Source organism: Lates calcarifer, linkage group LG18, assembly GCF_001640805.2.
Source record: "Lates calcarifer isolate ASB-BC8 linkage group LG18, TLL_Latcal_v3, whole genome shotgun sequence".
In the NCBI taxonomy this organism is placed as follows: Eukaryota; Metazoa; Chordata; class Actinopteri; family Centropomidae; genus Lates; species Lates calcarifer.
Genome location: NC_066850.1, coordinates 14,860,918 through 14,883,835, shown reverse-complemented (window position 1 = coordinate 14,883,835; position 22,918 = coordinate 14,860,918). Strand labels below are relative to the sequence as shown.

The window sequence follows — 22,918 nt, the reverse complement described above, 5'->3', positions numbered from 1 at the left end:
GAAAGCAAAGTAAAAATATGTTGTCTTTTGAAATACACCAAGTGAAAATACAAGTAATACAGGCAAGAAAATACTTTGTATATTTCTTCATATATATATATATATATATAATATACACACACATATATATATATATATATATATAAATATATATATATATATATATATATATATATATATATATACACACATATATATATATGTGTGTATATAAAATATAATTTGGGGAAATAGCTACATTGTCTACTTGACCTAAAATGCTACAGCGCCACAACTTCCACCTGTTTCAAGCATATTGTGAGAAACTGAGAATGATCAGAATCTCTTTTTTTATTGTCACATTGCTGTAAAATCGTAGCTAAAACCCTGCTGATCTGCTTCTTAATTTTGTCTGGCAACACATCCTCTCTAACTGTTGAGTCTAGTTATAAACCTGGCTATAATTATCATAAACATATAATGATTTATTCCTCTTAAAAATCAGCACCCCAAGAGAGAGGGGTGACATCTGAGAGCAGCTCAGTGTGATTAGCTAAAGCGGACACTGCTGCTCGTTTTCACTGTGTGAAAAAAGATGAATTAAATCCTCACTTTGAGAGATGGGAGGCAAGTGTGTTGTTAACAAAATATAATGTTTAGTATTAGGTTATGCATAGCTCTCTTTTCTTTGTCACTTCATACATGTGTGTGTGTGTGTGTGTGTGTGTGTCTCCTACAGGTTCTGTCAGCCGTCCTCTTTTCTTCTGTGTAGGCTTAATTTCCCTGACAACCCTGTTAGGCAAAGAGGAGGAATTAGAGAGCAGTACAAAGCACTGGGTTGAGCAGTATGTGTGTGTGTGTGTGTGTGTGTGTGTGTGTGTGTCCGTGTCCTTACAGAGTTGGTTCGTTTGCGTTTCCAGCAGTCTGGGTTGAGTCTTTTCTGTTCATCTGCGAGGGCTTTGGCCTGTAGGGTGAATGCCCGCCGCTCCTCGCTTCGCATTTTCTTCCAGCGCTCTCCAAGGAGGACGCTGATCGCTCTACAACACACACACACACACACGCCACAGTCATTACCATTTCATAAACACAGATATGGAATACGGCTTCATAATACACATCATGGAGCACACCTACCTGTTGTCCTTGCCGGGGTACATCTGTGTGTACTCTACCCTGAACTTCTTGGCAAACAACATGAAGGCGTTCATTGGCCGCTTGCACTTACTGGGCGTGGTGTTACTGCCTCCCTGTGCGCCGGCGTGCTGGCTCTTGGTTGGTTTTTGATGAGGAGAGCGGGAGTGGCTGGGACTGTGGGTGTCTGTGAGTTTTAAACAGGTTCACATATCACCTGTGTTTTAGTCCACTTTCTGTTTGTGAGCTTTGCGTGTTTGTCATTATTCACACGGGATTATCTCACTAACCTTGTGATGTGTCTCTGTCTGGAGAAACAGCTCCCCCGCTGGACTGCGAGGCACGCCGCCGTCTGGCCATGCTGCTCAACACATACACCGCAGAGGAGTCCAGAGGAGTGAAGGCATAACTGAGAGAGAGTCATACACAAACAGAGGTCCGTCACACACAGTAATCAATTTGATCATCTACCTTTTTGCTACTTTAGGTTAGGAACAGCATAAAGCATTTAACACTTGACTCATTCTCAGATGAATATTATACTAAGTGTCTATTTTACCTTCTAAAGGTGTCAAAGACCAGTGAGTCATCCGTGTGTTTGGCGTCTCTGTGTCCTGGAGGCAGGCACACATCTCCTACCTCCATTTCATAGCATGGTATCCCATAATGCACCACAGTCAAGCTTGGGTAGAAGGATGACCACCCTGATAAAAAGAAGGACAGAGAATATGAATAGAAGTCACTATGATAACTGAGCTGTTTAATCAGCTTCAGTGTTGTCTCATCATCAGTCCTACCTTTGTTTTTGACATAGAAGGGGTGGTCAAGTTGGCACCTGGCAGACATGGGGGCATGTCCAAACACACCAGGGTCAAAAGTCAGCTGTAGGACAGCCTGACCAGACAACACGATCTCTGAATGCTCCACCAGCTGTAGACCCTCAGAGCCGTAACTCTGTAAAAGAGCAAGATACAAAAAGTACATGTGAACTCAACGGCCTAACGATCTTAGTGTAGCCACAAGCTTCTTGTATAATGTACCTTCAGAGATCTGGACTGCTCCTCATCACCAGAGTCTTCCTCAGCAGAGTCCAACTCCTCAGCATCTTGCCACTCAACATTACAGCCACTGTGGAAACGCAGATGAGTACCTGACGACACAGAGGAACAGGTTTTCATTACATAGACACAGATGATATAAAACCATTTGCATGAGTCTTTGTTTCTGTGTGTACCTTTGAGGAAACAGTGCCAGGCAGTGGGTGGACAGGAGAAGCTCCAGCCCATGTCTTCGTCATCAGACAGAGAGGATCTGGTTGATACCGCAGAGCCACATTCACTGCTGGTCTGTGGAAACAGGAAGGAGAAGCATCATCAAGACAAAAGTGCCTCCAGAACCAAGTGTTTCAAACTCTAGGAGGCAGGTAAACATTAGCTCTACCCTGCTGCGACGACGCTCCCTGCCGTGACCTCGGGGAGGTGACGAGGTGCTGCTGGGGAAAGGAGGAGGAGGCCGGGCATAGGAATGTAGATCACTGCTGGTGCTGGAGATGCAGACCAAAGAGGAGCTGAAAACGACACAGACTCATGAACTAGATGGTCAGAGAAATCTCCTGACTCATAGTAACTAATATAAGACAGAATACACAAGGTCATTTACACAGTTGGCAAACAGTGGAATATTTAGCAGAAGTTTATTTAGATAAGAAGTAGAGTTATGGTTCAGAAGAAAGTTGGATTTAGATGTGATTAAATGATAAAGACTTGTGTTTTAGTGTGTCTACCTGCTGTGAGGAGACTCCTGTAGCAGTGGGCTCTGAGGCCCGGTGGCAATGTGAGCCAGCTGTGTCAGCCAGTGTGTGTCAGGAGGCTGTGGGCTGTGTGCTCCTGCGCATGCATGATGCTCCTGGTGTGACACACCCATCTCCACCTGGTAAACAGGTGGTGCTGTTGGCTCTGCTTCCTCCTGAACCTCCTGCAGGTCTGGCAGGTCGTCTGGTGGAGTAAAAACAAAACCCAGGTGATTAAGTTCAGAAAAAGAAACAGTTGAGCCCCCATGATGCTGTAATTCCATTAACTGTGTTAAACCTGGTGTATGCTTGTGTCTTATGTACCATATTCCATGTAACTGTCACTGGTGGGGAAGCCAGGTGAGGAGGGGAAGTGTTCCTCACAGCGGAGCAGGTCATGTGATTGGTCTCCATCTACATCAATCATCACTCCTGAAGGTGAGAACAGATAAACAGGAGATGACTGTATAGGAAGCACACTTTATGAGTTGAGACTTTTACAGGTTGAGTTCATTAACTTAAAAAAAGCTTTCCATGCATACAAAGGTCTAAAAATATACTTGTGACATTCTTTTTTATTTAGCAACATGTGAGTGCACAGATCACCTAATAAACATGGATTCAGTTACATTTACGTGTGGAGTTTTGAGGCTCTTTTCACGGCATTCAGCTCCACACAGGTATCGGTTAGGTTTAGCCAACATCCGCATACCAGCTGCTTTTACCTGCGTGTTCAGCCTGAGGCTCAAGCTCCCGGATCTTGTGATTTTTGGAGTCGCTGGATGGCACAGCTGGGGTCACCACCTCCCACACCATGATGTCCACAGTCACTAAAACGTGTACAGAGATGAATTATACACTATAGTTATTTACTATTTTTTTAGCATAGTATTTTTTAAGTTAATGATACATGTTGTTACAATACAAAATGTTTTTTTAAGTAATTTTGTCATTACTGGCATATTTCAATCCCTAACCCCGTACCCTAACCTTAACCATCACAACTGAATGCCTAACCCTAACCTAAGCCTAATTCTACCCCAACCCTAACACCAAAGTCTTATCCCTAAAACAGCCATTTCAGCTGTGGAGTCCAGCATTTTGGTCCCCACAGTGCTGTCAGACCCCTCAGGTATATTGGCTGTACTGGTTTTCAGAACCCATAGATAGAGTAAAACAAAACCACACACACACACACACACACACACCAGGGGCAGGGAGAGAGACAGACAGAGAGAGAGAGAGAGAGAAACATAATCTTACTGAGCTGTAATGTATAGGCTGTAAATGGTTGGGGTGACATAAGGAAACACAGGGTGACATAGGGTCATAGGGTAATTTTGGGCTGGCTGCCATTACTTGAAAAACGCACCTAAGTTTAGACACATTCTCAACGCTCTTGTATATTCACTAATTCAGCATTTTATCTAATTATCTGGGTATAACTGTAAATAATACGATGAATTAGTCGGCCTCAGACATGTAAACACGATAAGGACATGTTAAAGTCTTATCTATTTCACAATGTTCATCATGTGACTCTCTCTTGTTTATAAACTTTGAGATCCTGCGCGCATGCGCATAAAAAGCTCATTCATTCAATACTGAGAAGGGCAGCGATAATACATTCGATGTAAGTAGTTCAAAATGAGTAAAAAGCACGAAGTTAAACATCCAGGATAAACTGACTGCTCTGATATTATTGGCTGACACTAAATATTGTTGGTAACAACGTTTTTACACTTTGTAAAACTTAAGACGAAGCAGTGTTGTTTGTTGTCACGAAACAAAAAATATCGTTGAAATAGTGAAGTTACGTCGACGAAAACTAGTATAAGCTTCATCGAATATATTTTAACCGACAAATGGACGATAACAATGAGATTCAAGAGAATAGGAAATATGATTCTATACATTAAAACGGACGAGCCATCTTGTTGCGCAAAGGCAGTTACAACAAAACAACTAGCTAACGTCAACAATGAACCTTTACGGGGCGAGAAGCGAAACTGCATTTACGACCAAAAATAAACCTTGTCAGCTCCACATTATTGTTCGTGTGCTAAGTTCAAGGAAAGAATCATTCAATTGGTGTAAGATCTTATCAAATTCAACGCTTTAAAACCCCAAAATGATTTCAATGAACTTTCCTTAACTCACCAAAACAGTCGCCTTGTACGGGAAAGGGGGCTGGTATAAACACATTTTCCCCAGCGATCCTATTGGCCAGATCTGATGTTAATCTACAGCTTCTCTCATCCTCATTGGCCAGTTCGGTGCAGGATGGTTCCCCTCATTTTCATCATCACAACAATAAAACACTGGGTGGGTTCCAGTGATGAAAGCGAGCAAAACCAAAAGTACCACAAGTGACAACTGCAAAACTTTGAATTTCCTGTTTAATAAGTATGTGTACTTTTCTACATTACCAGAATAAGACTGTGATACTGCAAGATTGGAATACAGTTTTACCCCTATAGTCACTACGTGTCAAGACCATTTAATATCAAATTAAAGAGCTGAAATGCTTAGAACACAATATTCAAACACAGAGATTTAAAACAAGGAAAAAATGTTTTGCAGCAGCAGACATACAGCCTTCAGCTAAGTTGTAATGTGTCCAGTGTAACTAGTAGAACAGGAAGTTCACCTGGTCAAAGACATCTTTGTGACTGTCTGTGTTTCAGACCCATTCATAACCACTGTACTTATATCCTTAAGTACATTAAGCTCATCCCTCAGTGTAATTGTATTGGTTAGGATAAGGTGGAGCCAATCGCATAATGTATGAATGCATGCCATATCATGTAACAATTATGTCAAGTAATTATATATACGGTCTAATTTTTACAGTGTCCCTATACTTTCATATAATCCCAGGAACATCTTCTTCACACCAAATAAATCAATATAACGAAGTTAAAATCTGTAAGTATCACTGACAATTGCTTGATGCAGTAGAGATGGTTCAAAGTCCCAGTTCCTGCCCTTGGCTCAGGTGTGAGAGCACTATGTTCAGGTCTCTCCAGACAGGTGATGATGAGACATAGATACTCTAATCCATAATGTTATAGGCTCCGCGAGGCCCCAAAGGGTCTCATCTACAGATCAAATTCACTTCCCTCCAGTGGCCACGAGGAGGCGCTGTAACACTACATGAATTAGTACACACACACACACACACACACACACACACACACACAGTACTGTGTTAATGTTCCAAATATCAGTTTATACTAGTCATTACCAGTCTGATCACTATACATAACAAAACTATTGATAAATCAGATCAGATAGACCAGATCAATTAGACTCATGGAGCTGACGCTTGACATTTATAAAACCGTGGGTGTTCACCGCCCCTCAGTGTTCGTGGTACAGAACTACATCGAGGCCGGATACATAAAGTTAGACATGATTACAGAGTAACGGCGGTCAATACTTTCAAATTAAATAAAAAAGGAAAAGACATATTATTAAAAGAACCCTAAATTGAAGCAATGCGAATTTAAGAGAAATTACAGTTGTTGTTGTTGTTGTTGTTATAAACAGAGGTAGTAGTTAGGTTTTTTTTTTATCGCATATTTACTTTTTTAATATCTTTGAAAAGTTTAATCCATTCTTTTACATACTTTGCAGAATACGGGTTGAGGTTTGTATGTCTATATCTACCCTAATACTACTTTTTAGTGCTCCCGTGTAGTATTTTACTTTGAAGAGAAATCCCGGAAGTCGTGTTCTTGTTCTGACTGGAAAAAGTTAGCCGGTGAACTTGACAAGCCTCCCTGACAAGAAGCGCAGCATTTCCTCGATCCAGGCTATGGTCACAAACTTAAAAACATTTTCTGTTCTGCTCTGTGGTCTCCTCATGTAGCATAAATGCCGAAACTTTCGTCCAGAGCTCCGGGTTTCGTTGCCTTCTGCGTCTGCGTTCATTGGTGAGTCAGTAAAAAGGTTTTATGTTTTTGTTTTACAAAAGTGACGCCTCTCGTTGCGATTATTATGGCAGCTGTACCGTTACATTCTCCACAGACTGATCCAGTTCGGCTGGGGGTGAATTTAAAACTTCTATTTACTCCTCTTAGGGTTGTTATGGTCAATTTAAACAGCAAATATGGACTTAATAATGATTATGACACAGTCGTCAAAACAACAGACTGAGTCAGTCTGTGTAGTTTGAGCAACATGCATGTGTCGAGTTTTGCTTCCTGCTTTTCAAAACTTCCTCTGCTGGTGTCAAATAAGCAGAAGGGAAACTTCAGCCATTAATCCTATGATTTAAAACACTGCAATTAAGATGATGACTTTTAATGTGGCTGCCAATGACATTAATGATGATGTGCTGGTGTATGTAGTTTTCCTAATTTGTCATTCATTTGTTGTTAATGATTTCAATAGTTTATCTTTACTTTTGAATTGTCATAGTTAAAAGATAAACAAAAAGCAACAATAGTATGCAAGTTTTGGAGAGAGGCTCTGGTGGAGACTGACTCAGTCAGTACATCACATTTTTAGCTAAATCTTCCTAAATGTTTTAGATGTAGTAAACAGTTCCTACACATTGTACATTTCTAATTAAATTGGGCCTTAATGTTAACTTTCTGGAAAGCAGCACAGTCTCTAAACATCCTCTCTTTTAGCTTATGTCAGGTTTTGAACAGATACCTACTATTTATATCCCACTTCAGCAGTAATATATTAGATTACAGAAACAAGCACTTCCTTGTAGCTGGAAGTACAAATAATAATATGAACAGAGTTTATTAATGTTAGCTCATAGCCCAGAAGGTTAGTAGTCAATATCAGTATCAGTTAGGGCTGGCAAAAAGATGTATATATGTTATCACAATAAACAATTTCATATCAGTTGACATCAATAATCATGACGATAACTGTCAAATCATTAATTCACGTTTAAAGGCAGATTTTTGCTCCTAAGCGACAGTTGCAGAGACCAGACAATTACTTGTGATTTTAAACTTTTCTTTATGGTCAGGACAATGGAACATTTCACAAATCTGAGATAGAAAAACAATTATGGTAAAATCTAAAACCTATCTAACTAATTTATTCTTGTGACATGATTGGCAGTGCATGATTTCATTTTTGCATGTTATCTAAGCATGGTAATTAATTATATCAAAAAATTTCTCGACCACAAACATTTTACTTCGTGATATCCTTTTAATTATAGTTATATTTATCGTCTCTCATCCCCCTCAAGCTAGGCGATGGACGGGCAGCAGACCCAGGTGAGCGACGAAGAGCCTAAATACCTGAGAGAAGAGACCCGGAGGAGGAGGAGAAAGAAGGCCATCACGTCATCTTCCAGTGCCTCCATGGACCAGATCTCTGTTGAATTCATCCTGCCCACTGTGGCGCGGGGTGGGAATAGCCCTGACAGTCTGCAGCTGGATGTCGCTGGAAACTGGACCGTAGAACAGGTCACCTAATTTACTGATTTATTGTGAAAACAGATTATTATTTTTTTATGGATGTTAAGATGGCGGTCTCAATAGCTTTAAACATATATTACAGTGATTCAGTTTTGTTAGTTGATGAGTGTATTTCTTGCCTCTCAGGTGAAAGCTCAGGTGTGGCTGAAGGCAGTGACTTCAAACCTCTGTCCTGAGTTCTATCAGAGGTTTTCTCCTGACCACTGCATCCTGCTCTACCAGAAGAAAGGCAACGTGTGTGAGATCTACGACAAGCACCAGGTCTTCCAAACACTGGACTGCATTCGCTACTGGAGAGGTACTAACCAGTGACAGATATTTTTATTTCCTAATGGAGTCAGAAACTCAGTTAGTGTAAACATCGTCTGTTCTGTGTCAAAAGCCCTCAAGAAGGACGTGGGGAGGATCCAGCTGGTGCCCCGCCCCCAACCCTCAGACGAGTCCTTGCAGTACCAGCGCTACCTAAACTACCTGATTGGCTATGACGTGACTGATGTCAGCAACGTGCACGACGATGAGCTGGAGTTCACGCGTAGGAAGCTGCTGACGCCGAGACGCATCGAGCTGTCTGACCGAGACCCAAAACTCTACTCCATGGACCCCTGGGTGACCCGCAAGCCGCTGCCTGAGCACCTGCTCAGCAAGGTACAGTACATGTGTGTGATTTTGTTATTTTTTTAACTGACTGATTCAGTCTCCTCATTAATTCGCATTTTGTGCTGCTGGTTTATTCCACCTCTCAGGTCAGTAACAGTCACATCCTGGTGGTGATCCACATCGGCACGGCCAGCCAGACCATCAAGGTCTCGATCGATGACACACCAGCACAGGTAGACCAGTGTAGTGATGAACACTGGTTATGTGTTTACGTTCGACCATTTCCTATTCTGTTTCTGACTGTTCTCCATCTTGTTTAGGTACTGGCGAGCTTTTTCACCAAGACAGCAAATAAAAGAGTTTTGCTGGGAATCCCTGACAACATGTGTGAGGCAGACTATGTGCTACGTGTGTGTGGCAGGTATGCCAGATACTAAAACACCTGCAATCACACCTGAGCCACTTATGCATGTAGCCAATGTAATCAAGTTTGCACTGCAACTTAAGAGTAAGAAATTATGATATGGAGAATAATTTAAAGCAGATATAAAGTAACCTTTTAAATACACATTCACACAGGGAGGAGTACCTGTACGGGGATAAACCACTGCAGAACTTTAACTGGATTCGTCAGTGTCTGAAGAATGGCGAAGAGATCCACCTGGTTCTGGAGACACCGCCTGATCCTGATTTGGATCTGGTCCAGAAGGAGGACTGGGCCCAAGTGGATGACTGCACTGGAGTCGCAGGTGACTTGAACTGGGGGTGATGTGCCTTGTTATGTGTGTGTGATGTATTTACTGTATCTGTTCAGGTTTAGTGATATGTATGTTCGAACTCCTAATTTAGCGTCCCAATTTGACTTCACTCAGGTACCCATGAGCAGTTGACCATCGATGGGAAAGACCATGAGCGAGTGTTTACCATCTCCATGTGGGACTGTAACAGGAAGTTCAGAGTGAAGGTGCTGGGTATTGACATCCCATCCCTGCCCAAAATCCCAGAGTTTATTGTCTTCATAGAGGCCAGCATCTTCCATGGCCAGCAGCTTTTAGCCCAGGTGAGGAAAGGATACATGTCCAGTATACTGGTGAAACCTTTGAAGACACAGAAAAGAAAATTTGAAGGACAGTGGCTGTGACTTGATGATGCTTAATCTTTTACTGTAGAAAAACACAAAAAGAATGCTAGTGACACTGTGGCTGCTAATGTCCATTCCATTATATCCCATACAGTATTTAAAACTGATCTGATGTCAGAAAAGATTAATGCTGACTGTCTTAATTAAGTGTGACCTTGGTGGCAAATAAAGGTCGTTTCCTTCACAGTAAAAGCAACCCCATGTTTCACCAGTTGAGTGCTGTTAATGTGAACTGGCAGCAGTAGGAAATGTTGAGTTTGCATTAGCAGTAGGTTAATACAGATGTGATACAGCTGCAGTAGAGTCAATAGTGAACAGTGAGTCTGATATCAGTCAGATAAAATTAAAAACAGTAATACTGGATTACATAATGTATCATTTCCTGTGAATCTTTAGTGCGTGAAGGTAATTTGAATCACGCTGGGGAGCGGCGGACTCTGCCACTAACAATGTAAACAACCATATTGAAAAGGATATTGAAGAAAAATAAACAAAATGAATAATAACAAAATAAAGGACTGCAATGTGGCAAATAGAATTTAGATAGAAGGCAACTGAAAGTAATACTAAACTGAATAAATCGGATTGAAATACCTAACTGTAATATTTATAATGCACTTTTTTTTTTTTTTTTAGATTTTACAAGTGGTTTAAAAGATGTTTCTAATTCTGTGAGTCTCAGATCAGTAGACAGGGGAGTTCATGTCATGACTGCAGAGCTGGATATTGCTAATACAAATATACTGTCTATTATAATGACATGAGGGTGCAGCAGCAGAGACAGCAGAGTTTAACCCTGAATTTATTCTTTTAGGAGAGGACGACCTCCAAAACCTTCAATGAAGAAGTGCTGTGGAACTGCTGGTTAGAGTTTAACATTAAGATCAAGGACCTACCTAAGGGAGCTCGCCTCAACCTCCAGGTAAACTCATATGTTTAATTCAAAGCTGGTGTAAATATGGTAACCACTCTTCACATGTACTGTACATGTTACATTTTGGGGCATGGAAGTTTCTTCATACTCTGATGTAAGGGAGATAGATGAATGAAATTTTCTTGAATTGTTGTCTCTCTATACTCTGTTACATTATGGTTCTGCTCTGCCTTACTTTTCTCATCTAGGTGGTCTGTGGGAAGCAGCCTCAGACGCCAAACTCCAAGGGAAGCTCCTACCAGGACAATACAGCAGGAGGAGGCAGCCATGATGGTAAGACCTTCTCACATGTAGTTGTCTGTCATGTTGATAATTTACAGATGAAGCTTATCTGTCTCTCTTTCCATCTTTCAGGAAAGACGAAGAGTCGTCTCCTGTACTACGTCAACCTGCTCCTGATCGACCACCGCTCTCTGCTCCGTCAGGGCGAGTTCATCCTCCACATGTGGAAGATGCCAGAGAAGAGCGAGGAGAGCAGCAGCAGCATTAATGCAGACAAGCTCACCTCGGCAACCAACCCAGACAAGGCCTCTTCCATGGCCATCGCCATTTTACTGGACAAGTACTGTTACCCCGTGGTGCTGCCCAAGAGCCGCGACGTCGGCAGGGACGTAGCGGCCGTGGGTGAGGACGTCGAGGGAGGGGAGCGAGGGCAGAGAGAGATGCCGAACCATCTGAAAAAACAGTTTGCAGCTATCGTTTCGACCGACCCCCTGCATCCACTCAGTCCTGAGGACAAAGAGCTGCTCTGGCACTTCAGACATGAGTGTATGCGCGACCCCAGGTACTTATTTTATTTTATTAGAAAGAAAATAGACTACAAATGCATTATTATTTTCTTCCTTCCATGGCTGGATATTAATTTTGCCACTAATCTCTTCCTGTTCTCAGGGCCTATCCAAAGCTGCTGGGCTCAGTCAGATGGGGGAAACAGGAAGATGTTTTGGCAACACACCGTCTGTTGGAGCGCAGCAGTGCTTGGGACAGCAGGTAAAAGGGTTTTCATACTGCCACTATATGTGTCTGTCTTCAGAAGGTTCAGTGTCCCAATCACTTATGGTCATGTTGTTCCCATTGTTCAGTGGCCTGGATGTTGGTCTGGCCATGCAGCTGCTGGACTGTCACTATTCTGATGCTCAGGTTCGCTCAATGGCTGTCAGGAAGCTGGAGACTCTGGAGGATGATGATGTGCTTAGATATCTTCTGCAGCTTGTACAGGTGAGTCTTTTCATTTTCTTTACTTACTTGTCTTTTTTATGACTACCCTGTTAAAGGTGGTAAAGAGACATTTGTATTTTACTTGAGTATTTATATTTTCTGCTTCTTCATGCTTCTACTCCACTACATTTCAGGGACAAATTTTGTGCTGTTTCTCCACTGCATTTATTTGGCAGCTGTAAAGGGTTATTTGGTAAATTAGGATTTATTCAGGATCATCTCATAACACATGAAGCACATAAAGTCAGATAGAACAACCCAAAATAAAATTCTTTGACAAAATGTTTTAGTTTAACAGGAACAGCTATAGCATTATGATGCTCTTTACATGTTGATGCATCAGTCACCATTTATATAACACTATGAAAATTAACCAGTCTGTATAATGAGTGCTTTTATATTTGGTATGGAAGAGTCTGAAAGTTTAAAAATACACTACAAAAACACTGTACATTGAATGTTAAGCCAGTGTTAGCAGCCAGTTAGCTTAGCTCAGCATGAAGACTATAAACATGGGGAAATTACAAGCACAGGTCTGTTCATTGGTAACAGTTGCCAGGCAACCAGCAGAGACTCCAGGAAATTACTGCTTCTGGCCAAGAATTAATCACAAAGCCCTAAATAAAATAGTGAATTGATGTTGACTTTGATCTTTGTACAGATTAAACAGACAAGGTATAACATATCAATTAGTGTGTCTTGGTGGATTTAAAAACATTTTTTAACCAGCTGCTTGCCGTAGTTTTAGTATAATTCTCATCTAATCCTCTGTAAGAAAGCAAATTCAGATTTTTTTACATTTTGCTGCTTAGTACTTTTGTATGTCTGCTTCAGTAGAATTATGGTGACAGGAGTAATTGAGCATTTTTACATTGAGGCACTGCTACCATCACCTAAGTAAAATATCTGACTAAATTTCCACTGACTAACTGTTGAATGAAAACATACTGATTATGTTTTGGAGAGACATGTTTATGATGTCTGATGAGGTCTGCTGAATACATCATTTATTGTTCTAGGTTAAACTCAAATTGTCACTTTTCACAGTAATTATAGTAATTATACCAAGTTATTATTGTGCTGTGTATTACACTGACGATGTAACACAGCACATTTGGCAGAAAAAAAGACTTGATTTGATGGAGCTCTCTTCCACCTGAGTCACATTTTACAAGCTTGTGGAAAGAGGCAGCTCTGCACATACACGCTACATGTTTGTCTTCTGATGTATTTGTATAATTGACTTTGTGGTCAATTTTGCATGAGCAGTATGAATTATCAGCTGAGTCCAACAAAGGACCTTTTGGTCTGATAGGAAAATGTCTCTTTCTTCCGTATACTTCTATCATTGTATCCTGTGCACTTCAGTGACATGTGGAAGGTTTCATTCCAGGTCATTTCAAGATATGCATTTATGGAATTCTTCAGAGAAATACTCTGCTTCCTCAAGTTTCATGTTTCAAATATTGATCATTTCCAACTGAGTGATAACTTGCATTGAAAAGGTGTTACTGACTCAGAACAGGTAGCACAGGTGTGACTATGTTTTTTCTATTTTAAATGCAGAGTAGTCTATTTTAGAACTAAACACCACAAAACCAAACAGAGGAAAAACTGAATTTAATAGCAACGGTTAAGACATTTTAGGCTTAGGATATTAGCCAATATTAGAGTCAAGTCATATCTGAGTGGTTTTGTTTTTCAGGTCACATTGCTGTTGTGTTTCTGCTATCTGTCTGGTTGTCTCCCTGACCTGTTGAACCGCTCCTTTCTGCTAACATTTGATTTATGGAGTCCTGTATGAGCACAACAAACTCAGTGTTTTCACTGCTTTGCCTTTACTGCCACAGTCCAGCTTCTGCTGCGTCACATGTACCCACTGAACTCAGACTGTTAAAGGCAGCCTGTGAAATCCGTAGTGTATTCTTTGCACTGTGATTTGTGTGTCACCGAGGCCTTAAAAGAGGCTATTTGTAAGTTTTGCTGCATAGCCAATGTTAGCATTAACTGCTGTTTATTTAACAATGTAGAAGAAACTTTGCAGGTTCAACATCAAACTTCATTCCTTTATTGATCAAAAGCTGTCTCCTGTGGTGGAAAGCAACGGCAGTGTTTTGCTTCACCTTTTTTTCTACTGAGGTTAGCATGCCAACCAGCTAACTGTGGCCTGACTAGTCTATCTTGTCAGTGTGGCATACAGACTGCCCTGAAGAAGAAGAGCATTGGCCATGTAGCAATAACAAAACTTGCAAGTAGCTCCATTTGCTTGCACTTCCTTCCTTTTTACCATTTATTTTGGAATGTTTTGACTCATCTGCTTAAAGTCTTCTTCTTGTTTATTGGCAGGTACAATTCTCTATAGCAACATGACTTGATCAGTTCCTTTAATTTCAGAATTTGCAAAAAATAAAAAAGCTGAACCTTTATCTCAACTTTTTTAAAAAAGACAACCATCTTATTTTCAGTTTGACTTCAATGTGGTTTGAAGTGTATCCATAAGGTTTTTGAATGTGTTTCATGTGGCAACAGTAACTGGTTCCTCTGTGTTTGCATGTATGTATACATGTACACTGAAAGCTAGAAGTCTTGTTTATATTTGCATGTGCTTTTTAATCAGAGTTTGTCTGTGTCTCTGAGTGTATGTATGTGTGTATGTGTCTTGTGCAGGCGGTCAAGTTTGAGCCCTACCATGACAGTGCCCTGGTGAGGTTCCTGCTGAAGAGAGCTCTGAGGGTAAGCAGGACCAACATCTGTGTCTGTTTTTACACTGTCTTAGTGTGTGTGCGTGCATGTGTTTTCCTGTGGATTCTATATTTGATCCCATTCATTTGTTTTGTCTGTGTCTTCCTGTTATGTCTTTGTCATCTCGACTGATTTCTGATGGATTATGATAAACATTTGCAGTCAGTTACAGTCAGTTTTGTTTTCTCTCCACAGAGTAAGCGTATAGGTCATTTTCTATTCTGGTTCCTGCGCAGTGAGATCGCCCAGTCCATGCACTACCAGCAGAGGTATGCTGTCCTGCTGGAGGCCTACCTCAGAGGCTGCGGTGAGGCCATGCTGCAGGACTACAGGAAACAGGTGAGTAACAAGTTAGGCTTTGTACGCATCGCCTTACACTTAAATAAAAAAAAAAGAAAAGAAAAAAACACACAGGTGTAAAATGCTTCAGGAACTTTGTTTCATCTTGTCTTATCCCGAGAGAGAGAAGAGAGGGAGCCACGTGAGCTGTCATTACCTTCTAGTCAGATTTGCAGTATGTCTGTAAAACATTTTCAATTTTCAATTCCAACTTTTTCAACTTCTGACAAGATGAACTGATGCTCTCTAGGTGGAGATGACTGAGGCTCTGCAGAAAGTCACCCGTGAGATGAAGGCCATGTCTGCTGATAAATACGACGTCACTGCACAAGGTAAGAAGGAGAAATAAAACTTGCTGCTTACTTTCCAGTTTAGAAGAAACACAGAGTTCAGCATCAAACATCATTATTTTACTCACCAAAAGCCATCTCAGCAGTGGAAAGGAACAACGTTTTGCTTCTAGTTCTGTCATTTCTTTTCTTTTCTTAGCATGCTAACCAGCTAGCCACACCCCAGCTGGCCTGTCTCATCACTTTCCAATAGTTAGTCACTGTATCGTCAGGGCTCCCCTGGAGAAGTAGCGCTGCCCAGAGAATGTAGTCTAACCTCTTGTATTGTAAACACAATGATGGCTGAGGCTCTTGGAAAGTGACTATCACCACCACCTGCTCTCAGCAAGATACCATGTTTAGCAGCAGAGAAAACTAATTCAAAAAAAGGACGTACAAAAATGTAACAATCAAAGACTCAGCCTGACATCATCCACTGCAGCGTCTGCTACTCATATAGCTTTGACATTTCATCAACTACTTTGACCAGTCCCAGATGATAAACTATTTTTTTTGGTCTTCGCTCTGTCAAACTTTCCAATGTGCGTGCGTTCCTGCCTTAAACTGAGTGATAAAAACCGAGTTAAGAACAAAAACTGAAATTCAGTGGTAGCAGTGTGTGTAACGGTCATTTTACGGTTTGAAGATTTAGATAAAATAAATCTTCAAGAAGTGAAACTAACTGTGTGTGTGTGTGTGTGTATGCTGTGTGTTCGTCAGTGGTGTTTCAGTTGCGTCAGAAGCTGGAGACTCTGCAGTCATCTGGTCTGCCGGAGAGTTTCAGAGTCCCTTATGATCCTGGACTGAGAGCCGGGGCCCTGCTGGTGAGGGACACACACTCATATCGCATACTGGAGAAAACCATACACACTTGCACTCAGGTTTCTGCAAGTTTTAATGAACTGAATTTCACAGTACATGTGCCTGCTTACAGATTGAGCAGTGTAAAGTGATGGCATCCAAAAAGAAGCCACTGTGGCTGCAGTTTAAAAGGGCCGACCCCACCACTCTGTCCAAAGACCCCATCGGCATCATATTCAAAGATGGTGATGACCTCAGACAGGATATGCTCATCCTGCAGGTGAGTTGCAGCATCGTGTCAAACACAGAGGTTAGCAAATGACTGAGGAAAGACTCTTATTCTTTGCACTTCCTCTTGTGTCCCCTCAGATTCTGCTTATCATGGAGTCAATCTGGGAGACTGAATCACTGGATCTCTGTCTGTTACCATATGGCTGCATCTCCACTGGAAACAGAATAGGTCAGTTGTACCAGAAGACAGGTGTGGAAGACCAATAAGTTGAATATTACATTTCTGTGATATTTACTCTTTCTCTCTGTCTCTGTCTCTGTAGGTATGATTGAGATTGTGAAAGATGCCACCACCATTGCTAACATCCAGCAGAGTGTTGTCGGGAGCACCGGCGCTTTTAAAGATGAAATCCTTTATCAGTGGCTGCGGGACAAGTGTGTCAGCGAGGACAAGGTACAACAGGCTCAGTCTGATGAAACTCAACTCACCAGATAACATGCAAATCAGTATTTGAACTATAGAAACATAAACATTCAAACCCTTCTCCAGTGCATCCATCCATCCAATTTGAAACATTCGGTATCTAGATGGATGATAACCAACACTCCTTGGTTATTACCTCAGTAAGTAGTAAACCTGTGTGAATACTAAAGCAGACATGTTAAATATAATGTATGATGGTTTCATTGTGCTGATGGAACAGTTGTGTCTCCAGCAGTTTCTCAGTCGATCAGATGTAAGAGGAAGCAGCAGCGAACATAGAGGAAGGAAGCAACCCTCAGGGTTTTTCCTGTCACCAACAATCACACACACTACTTTTAGCCATGACACCTGCACCCCCAGTGTCTACAGCTCATTTTTTATCAGTGTTCCTGCTGTTTTTTTTACAATCTATTTTTCAACTCCTCATCTTTTAGCTTTGTTTAAGAACTCCACTCTGTACTTTAGTATGTTTTTTTGTCTGGTATATCATAGCACAGTATTGTACATTACATCAACAGCAAAGAGTCCAAGTGACAGTTTCCTCACATGAAACAACAAGAACTCCATTCAGTGCCTTATTCAAAGACACATCATTTGAATCTGACATTTCAAACCAAAAACCTGAAGTCCACCAATCAAATCTCTGAGATTTTGAAATATTTTTTCTGTCTCTGTAGTTCCAGCAGGCTGTGGAGAGGTTTCTGTATTCCTGTGGTGGCTACTGTGTGGCTACATATGTCCTGGGAATCGGGGACCGCCACAATGACAACATCATGATCACTGAGTCTGGTAATGACATTGTTAGGGCAAACTGGAAGTGAAGTCGTGGAACATTACAATCTATACTGTTAGCAAAAAAAGTCTTTTTACATCTTGTTCATTTACATTTTTGGTAAAAACCTATAAATAGACTGGACTGAAATGTTGATTTCAATAATACTACAGAAGAAAATCCTTTCCAGAATGTTTCAGCCACAATTTTGAAATGAAAGAGTTCAGCTAAACTGCCATATTCTCTTTTCTAGCTCAGGAAAAACAAAACAAAACAAAAAAAACTAAAGGAAATACTGAAAACTAATCTCCTTTGTGTTTCTGCAGGGAATCTCTTCCACATTGACTTTGGTCACATCCTGGGGAATTATAAGAGCTTCATGGGAATCAGTAAGGAGTGGGTTCCCTTCGTGCTCACACCAGACTTCCTGTATGTGATGGGAACATCAGGAAAGAAAAGTAGCCCCCACTTCCAGAAATTCCAGGTGCAGCAAATGGGATTTTTTTTCATGCAAAAGCACTAAACATCCACATACACAGATACATTTACATTAACATTCATCCACCACTCTTCAGAAAGACCATAATAATAATAAATATTTGCAGAAATCAGCGAGTGACCACGTTGAAAGTAGCAGCTGTTGCCACGATGTGACCTCTGATACAGAAGCCGGAGGATGTTTTACATCAGCCCAAATGTCTCTTATCTTTTTATCCTTATCTTTTGCATGTCTGTATGTACAGTATGTGTATATCATACATCCTTTTATCTCTGTCTCAGGACGTGTGTGTGAAGGCTTATCTCGCCCTTCGGCACCACACCAACCTGCTCATCATTCTCTTCTCCATGATGCTGATGACAGGTATGACCTCTCCCCTCACAACCCAATTTTTTGTGTGTTTTTGTGCCTTTATACAGCAGAACTAAACTAATATGTTACTATCATTTCCTTGAATGGAATTTGGATTAATTGTGTCCCTTTCTGTGTTTTTGGCTCGCCTGTTTGCAGCTGGATCACAGGGATTTATATTTGAAACATGGTCACTAATTTGTTTGGTGCCATGTTTTGTCTTCACTGATTATAAATAAGACAGAACAGAGCTACTTACAATAATGCAATGGGATGGACTTGTCAGATATTAAACAACAGAACAATAGATGGATACTGATAGATGCTCACTTGCACTTTAACAGGCATGCCCCAGCTGACTAGCAAGGAGGATATCGAGTACATCCGTGAGGCTCTGACTGTTGGCCGCAGTGAGGACGAGGCACAACGCCACCTGCTGGACCAGATAGAGATTTGCAGGGAGAAAGGCTGGATGGTTCAAATCAACTGGTTTGTTCACCTGGTGCTGGGGATCAAGCAGGGGGTGGAGAAACGGTCCACTTAGTACAAGTTAGGAAAGATTTCAAGTTGTTCATTTTAAGATTATTTTAAGGCATTTCCTATTTTTTTATGTGATGTAAATAAGAGAGTCTTACAACAAGGTTCCTACAGAAGACTGAAAAGCTATGAAAATTAATGTAAAAATATTTTGTTTTCATTATACCTGCCAACACACCTTGTGTAATTTAGACCACAGATCATCTCAGATATGAAAACGTTTCTATGAAGATTAATGAGAGCAGATGAAAAACTAAGAAATGGGATGTAATGAGTGTAAATCATGTGGAACATCAAAACCAAGCGTTAAAACTCTGGAAAAACACTGGATCTTTGAAACCAAATCTACATTGGGTGTAGTGTAAGAAGTGTAAGTGGAGGAATCATAAGGATTTTCATAAGGAATTCATGCACACATCCAGACCTGGCACCAAGATACCAAAGTGCTGAAATAAATGAACTTAATTATATTCAGTGGTGAAGATAACCAGAGCAAAAAATTATGGAAGCCTGTTTATGCCAAGTTGATTTAAAAAAAAAGATGCTGTAGGTCATTATAATGGGAAGCTTTCTCGAAATACTAAGTATCTCAAAATAATGAAATACTCTCCAAGCCTCCAATTTTTAAGAACATTTCTCATTATAATGACTTACATGTTTTTTTCATCACATTGGCGTAAATGGGTTTCCATAGAAACACCGCAGGAGTGACAGTTTTTGTTGCATTGCTTAGACCAAGTCAAACATCTGCACCAAGCTCACAAAATAACATTTATAGGATTTTTTTCTTTTGCTTAAATCAGCATCAAGATAACAATCAGAAGTCTTTGCCTCCTGTCAGAGTTACCTCTACTCTTATTTTCCTGTTTGTCTTACAAAATCTAGTTTACATCATTTGGAGATTATGCTCTCTCTCTCAAAAGTCCTATGTCTAACAGTGGAAACTTAGCGTGCCATTCTCATGTTTGTCAGAGGAAAAGGTGTCTGTCTGCGAAACAGTGATGACGAAATAAAAGGCAATTTAGAGTAGAAACTTTGTTTACATGAGTGAGGAACTGGATCTCTACATCTCTTATTTTAATCATTTTCACTCAGACTACTCCCTGTTCCTACTTCAAAGTATTTTCTACTGAGGAAATTTCTCTCAATTTTTCCACATTAGATGTTGCACTGTTTATTGAGTTCTTGCTGAAGTAGTGCTGCACTGTCCCTCAGCTCTAGAGGAGCTGTTAGATTGAAAATGAAAGGACCAGCCTGTTAATAGTGAGTTTTTTTATTTATACAGCGGTAATCTTTTTATTTGCACTGACTGTTATGAAATACTTATTACATGTCCTTTGAAACATTGTGCTCATGAAATTTAAATTCCAAAAATATGTGTTAAAAGTCAAATTTGATAATGCTAATTTATAAGAATTTATAATCTGTGGCATTGTAACGCTACAGTGGCATGCGACATTCAGCAGATGCTGGTCAGTGCTGGAGTCACTTCTTATAGAAGCATGGAATATATCTCATGTTTTTAAGCCAGATCATATTCACCCTTTCAAGGCAGCTTTGACTGAAAATAATGAGCTCATAATTCACATAACTCTCTGAAGCTTTTGTTCACGTGCATCATGACAGATAAATGAAATCATATCTAAGTAGAGACTGAGGCAAATTAAGAGATGAAAGAAAGAATTGACCATCGTAGATTGTGGATAAATGTTACAAGGGTCAGATCAGGATAAATTACTTCCAAGCTGGAGATAAAAGCTACAGTAAATGTCATCAGTTTGAAAATCAGTGTTTTTTAAAAGCTTGCATAAGAAAGATTAAAGCCTTCCATGTTTTTTCAGAAATAACATTTTGCGATAAAGCCTTTTGTGCCTGTAAGTATCTCCTATGATTGATTCCAGAAAGTAAAATAATTGGAACATGTTGGCTTCTCTGTGGAATAGTATCAGAAAATTAAAGTTATGTGCAATAAATATTTTTTTGTGGATTTTCTATCAGAAGCCAGAGTTAGTGATTGTTTCCATTTCGCAGTTCAGAAATAATTTACATTCCTCTCTCCTTTGCAAATCGTAATAATTAACCTTGACCACAAGGTGGGGCAACACCACCAGCCTTTTCCCATAATAACAAGGTTTTAATGCCGACACCATATCAAGCATTCTCATCCTCTCCTCCTCCTCTTTCTCTGCCACTCAGTTCCTTTATTTCACAATCAAGTCCTTTCTTCTTTTCTGTCAGTTTTCCTTTCCACCCTCTCATGACAGCTCAAACAGAAAAGTATGAGTGGGTGTGAAGTGCAAGTCTCTTTCATATCCTTTTGTCTTATACCAGTAACTGTGATATACGTTTTGATTTGCAGGGTGTTTAGGGTCTAAATGGATTAGATGCATAATCCTCTTCATTCCTCACTGCTCTGAGGCCTCTTTCTGTATTGTTACTGTAGTAATTGTAAGCTTTTCAGCAGTATGCCTATGAACTGTGTAGAAGCTTATCTGACAAGTGATTGAGGCTGTTCATTGAATAGAGTGAAATGAAAATGGATTGGAATGGATTCCTTTCCTCTTGGTGTTTACTATGCCTCCTTAACATTCATAATGTTGGATATGAATTTATTCATTGTACCTCTGTGGGACAACTGAACATAAATATACATATATATATACATAGATACATAATGTATACTCAGCCTCTCACATTTCCTGAAAAATGAAGTGCGGCAGCTTTATTTTCATATAATCCACAAGTCCATTGAGGAAATTACAGAGTTTGTCCACACTGACCTGTGGGTTGTGAAAGCTTGAAATGACAGATTGAACAATATTTAGTCTCTTATAAAAGTGTCACTTAACATAAAAACTGAATATCTAGTGTAAATATGAGTGGGTAGTATTTACTTCCAATCAAATTAATAGTATGCAATGGTATCAGTGCAAACAATAACCCATCCGTCTCTATTCTCTTCCTTCCATGCAACAGATGGGCCCTGGACACTTAACAATAGATAATTTAAAAAATCCTGTGAAGAAGTTCATAAACACCTTAAAACTGTGCCACTGATCCTCCAGTGGGCCAGATCAGGTCTTTTTAAAGTCCAGATTTCTCAAGTGTAAGTGACATGTTATTGCTGTTCAGTCATATTTTCCAGTTTATCAGATAAATCTTTGATTCTAATATTCTGTGCTAATCTTCAATGTTTTAGTTCTTTAGTTTACCATTTTATTGCTGCTCAACCAAGGGCATGATTTTGTACTTTGTTAAAATGAAAAATTCTGATCTAAGTGTCTTTGTTGCTGACATCTTAGTGGAAGTTAACCATTTGCAGTTAGCTTAAAAATACCCTGTATTGTTTTTGACCACTGTTAGCGCTACATAGGAAGATCTCTTTTTGCTCTTCGATGCCACTGACATCACGCTATTCTTCTGACTGACAGTTTGTGGCAGCAATACCCAAAAAAGCATGGCAGTGTGCCTGAAAAGACAGCAAGGATGACTGTGATGCAAATATTTTATGTTTTAGTGATTTGCCACAGTTGGACTCCACTCAAGTTCTAGACTCATCTCAAGAAAAATTAAAGCAAAGAAAAAGCA

At 40.2% G+C, this 22,918-nt stretch overlaps 2 protein-coding genes across 3 annotated transcripts; one reads left to right on the top strand and one right to left on the bottom strand.

Annotated features, from left to right (window-relative positions):
- Positions 1–122: 122 nt before the first annotated feature.
- On the bottom strand, positions 123–5,121 carry LOC108888344 (HMG box-containing protein 1). The gene is made up of 13 exons (XM_018684308.2): positions 5,060–5,121; positions 3,625–3,729; positions 3,224–3,331; positions 2,894–3,104; positions 2,551–2,677; positions 2,345–2,456; positions 2,151–2,260; positions 1,908–2,064; positions 1,670–1,814; positions 1,401–1,519; positions 1,114–1,297; positions 875–1,016; positions 123–771 (listed from the first exon to the last, which is right to left on the bottom strand). The coding sequence occupies exons 2-13, from the start codon at positions 3,713–3,715 to the stop codon at positions 754–756; spliced, it is 1,524 nt and encodes a 507-aa protein (XP_018539824.1). The 5' UTR covers positions 3,716–3,729; positions 5,060–5,121; the 3' UTR covers positions 123–753.
- Positions 5,122–6,658: 1,537 nt separating this feature from the next.
- pik3cg (phosphatidylinositol-4,5-bisphosphate 3-kinase, catalytic subunit gamma) lies at positions 6,659–21,322 on the top strand. 2 transcript variants are annotated; one of them, XM_018684296.2, is made up of 24 exons: positions 6,659–6,837; positions 8,124–8,343; positions 8,482–8,653; positions 8,738–9,000; positions 9,099–9,185; positions 9,273–9,373; positions 9,532–9,701; positions 9,825–10,012; positions 10,908–11,015; positions 11,216–11,300; positions 11,382–11,811; positions 11,919–12,017; positions 12,110–12,245; positions 14,913–14,978; positions 15,183–15,326; positions 15,577–15,658; positions 16,376–16,479; positions 16,590–16,736; positions 16,826–16,916; positions 17,011–17,141; positions 17,849–17,960; positions 18,270–18,427; positions 18,724–18,805; positions 19,138–21,322. In XM_018684296.2, exons 2-24 carry the CDS (start codon positions 8,131–8,133, stop codon positions 19,335–19,337), a joined length of 3,369 nt encoding a protein of 1,122 aa, XP_018539812.1. In that variant the 5' UTR covers positions 6,659–6,837; positions 8,124–8,130; the 3' UTR covers positions 19,338–21,322. The 2 variants fall into 2 exon arrangements, with proteins under 2 accessions (XP_018539812.1, XP_050933548.1); XM_051077591.1 differs by having other exon boundaries at positions 14,883–14,978.
- Positions 21,323–22,918: the final 1,596 nt, after the last annotated feature.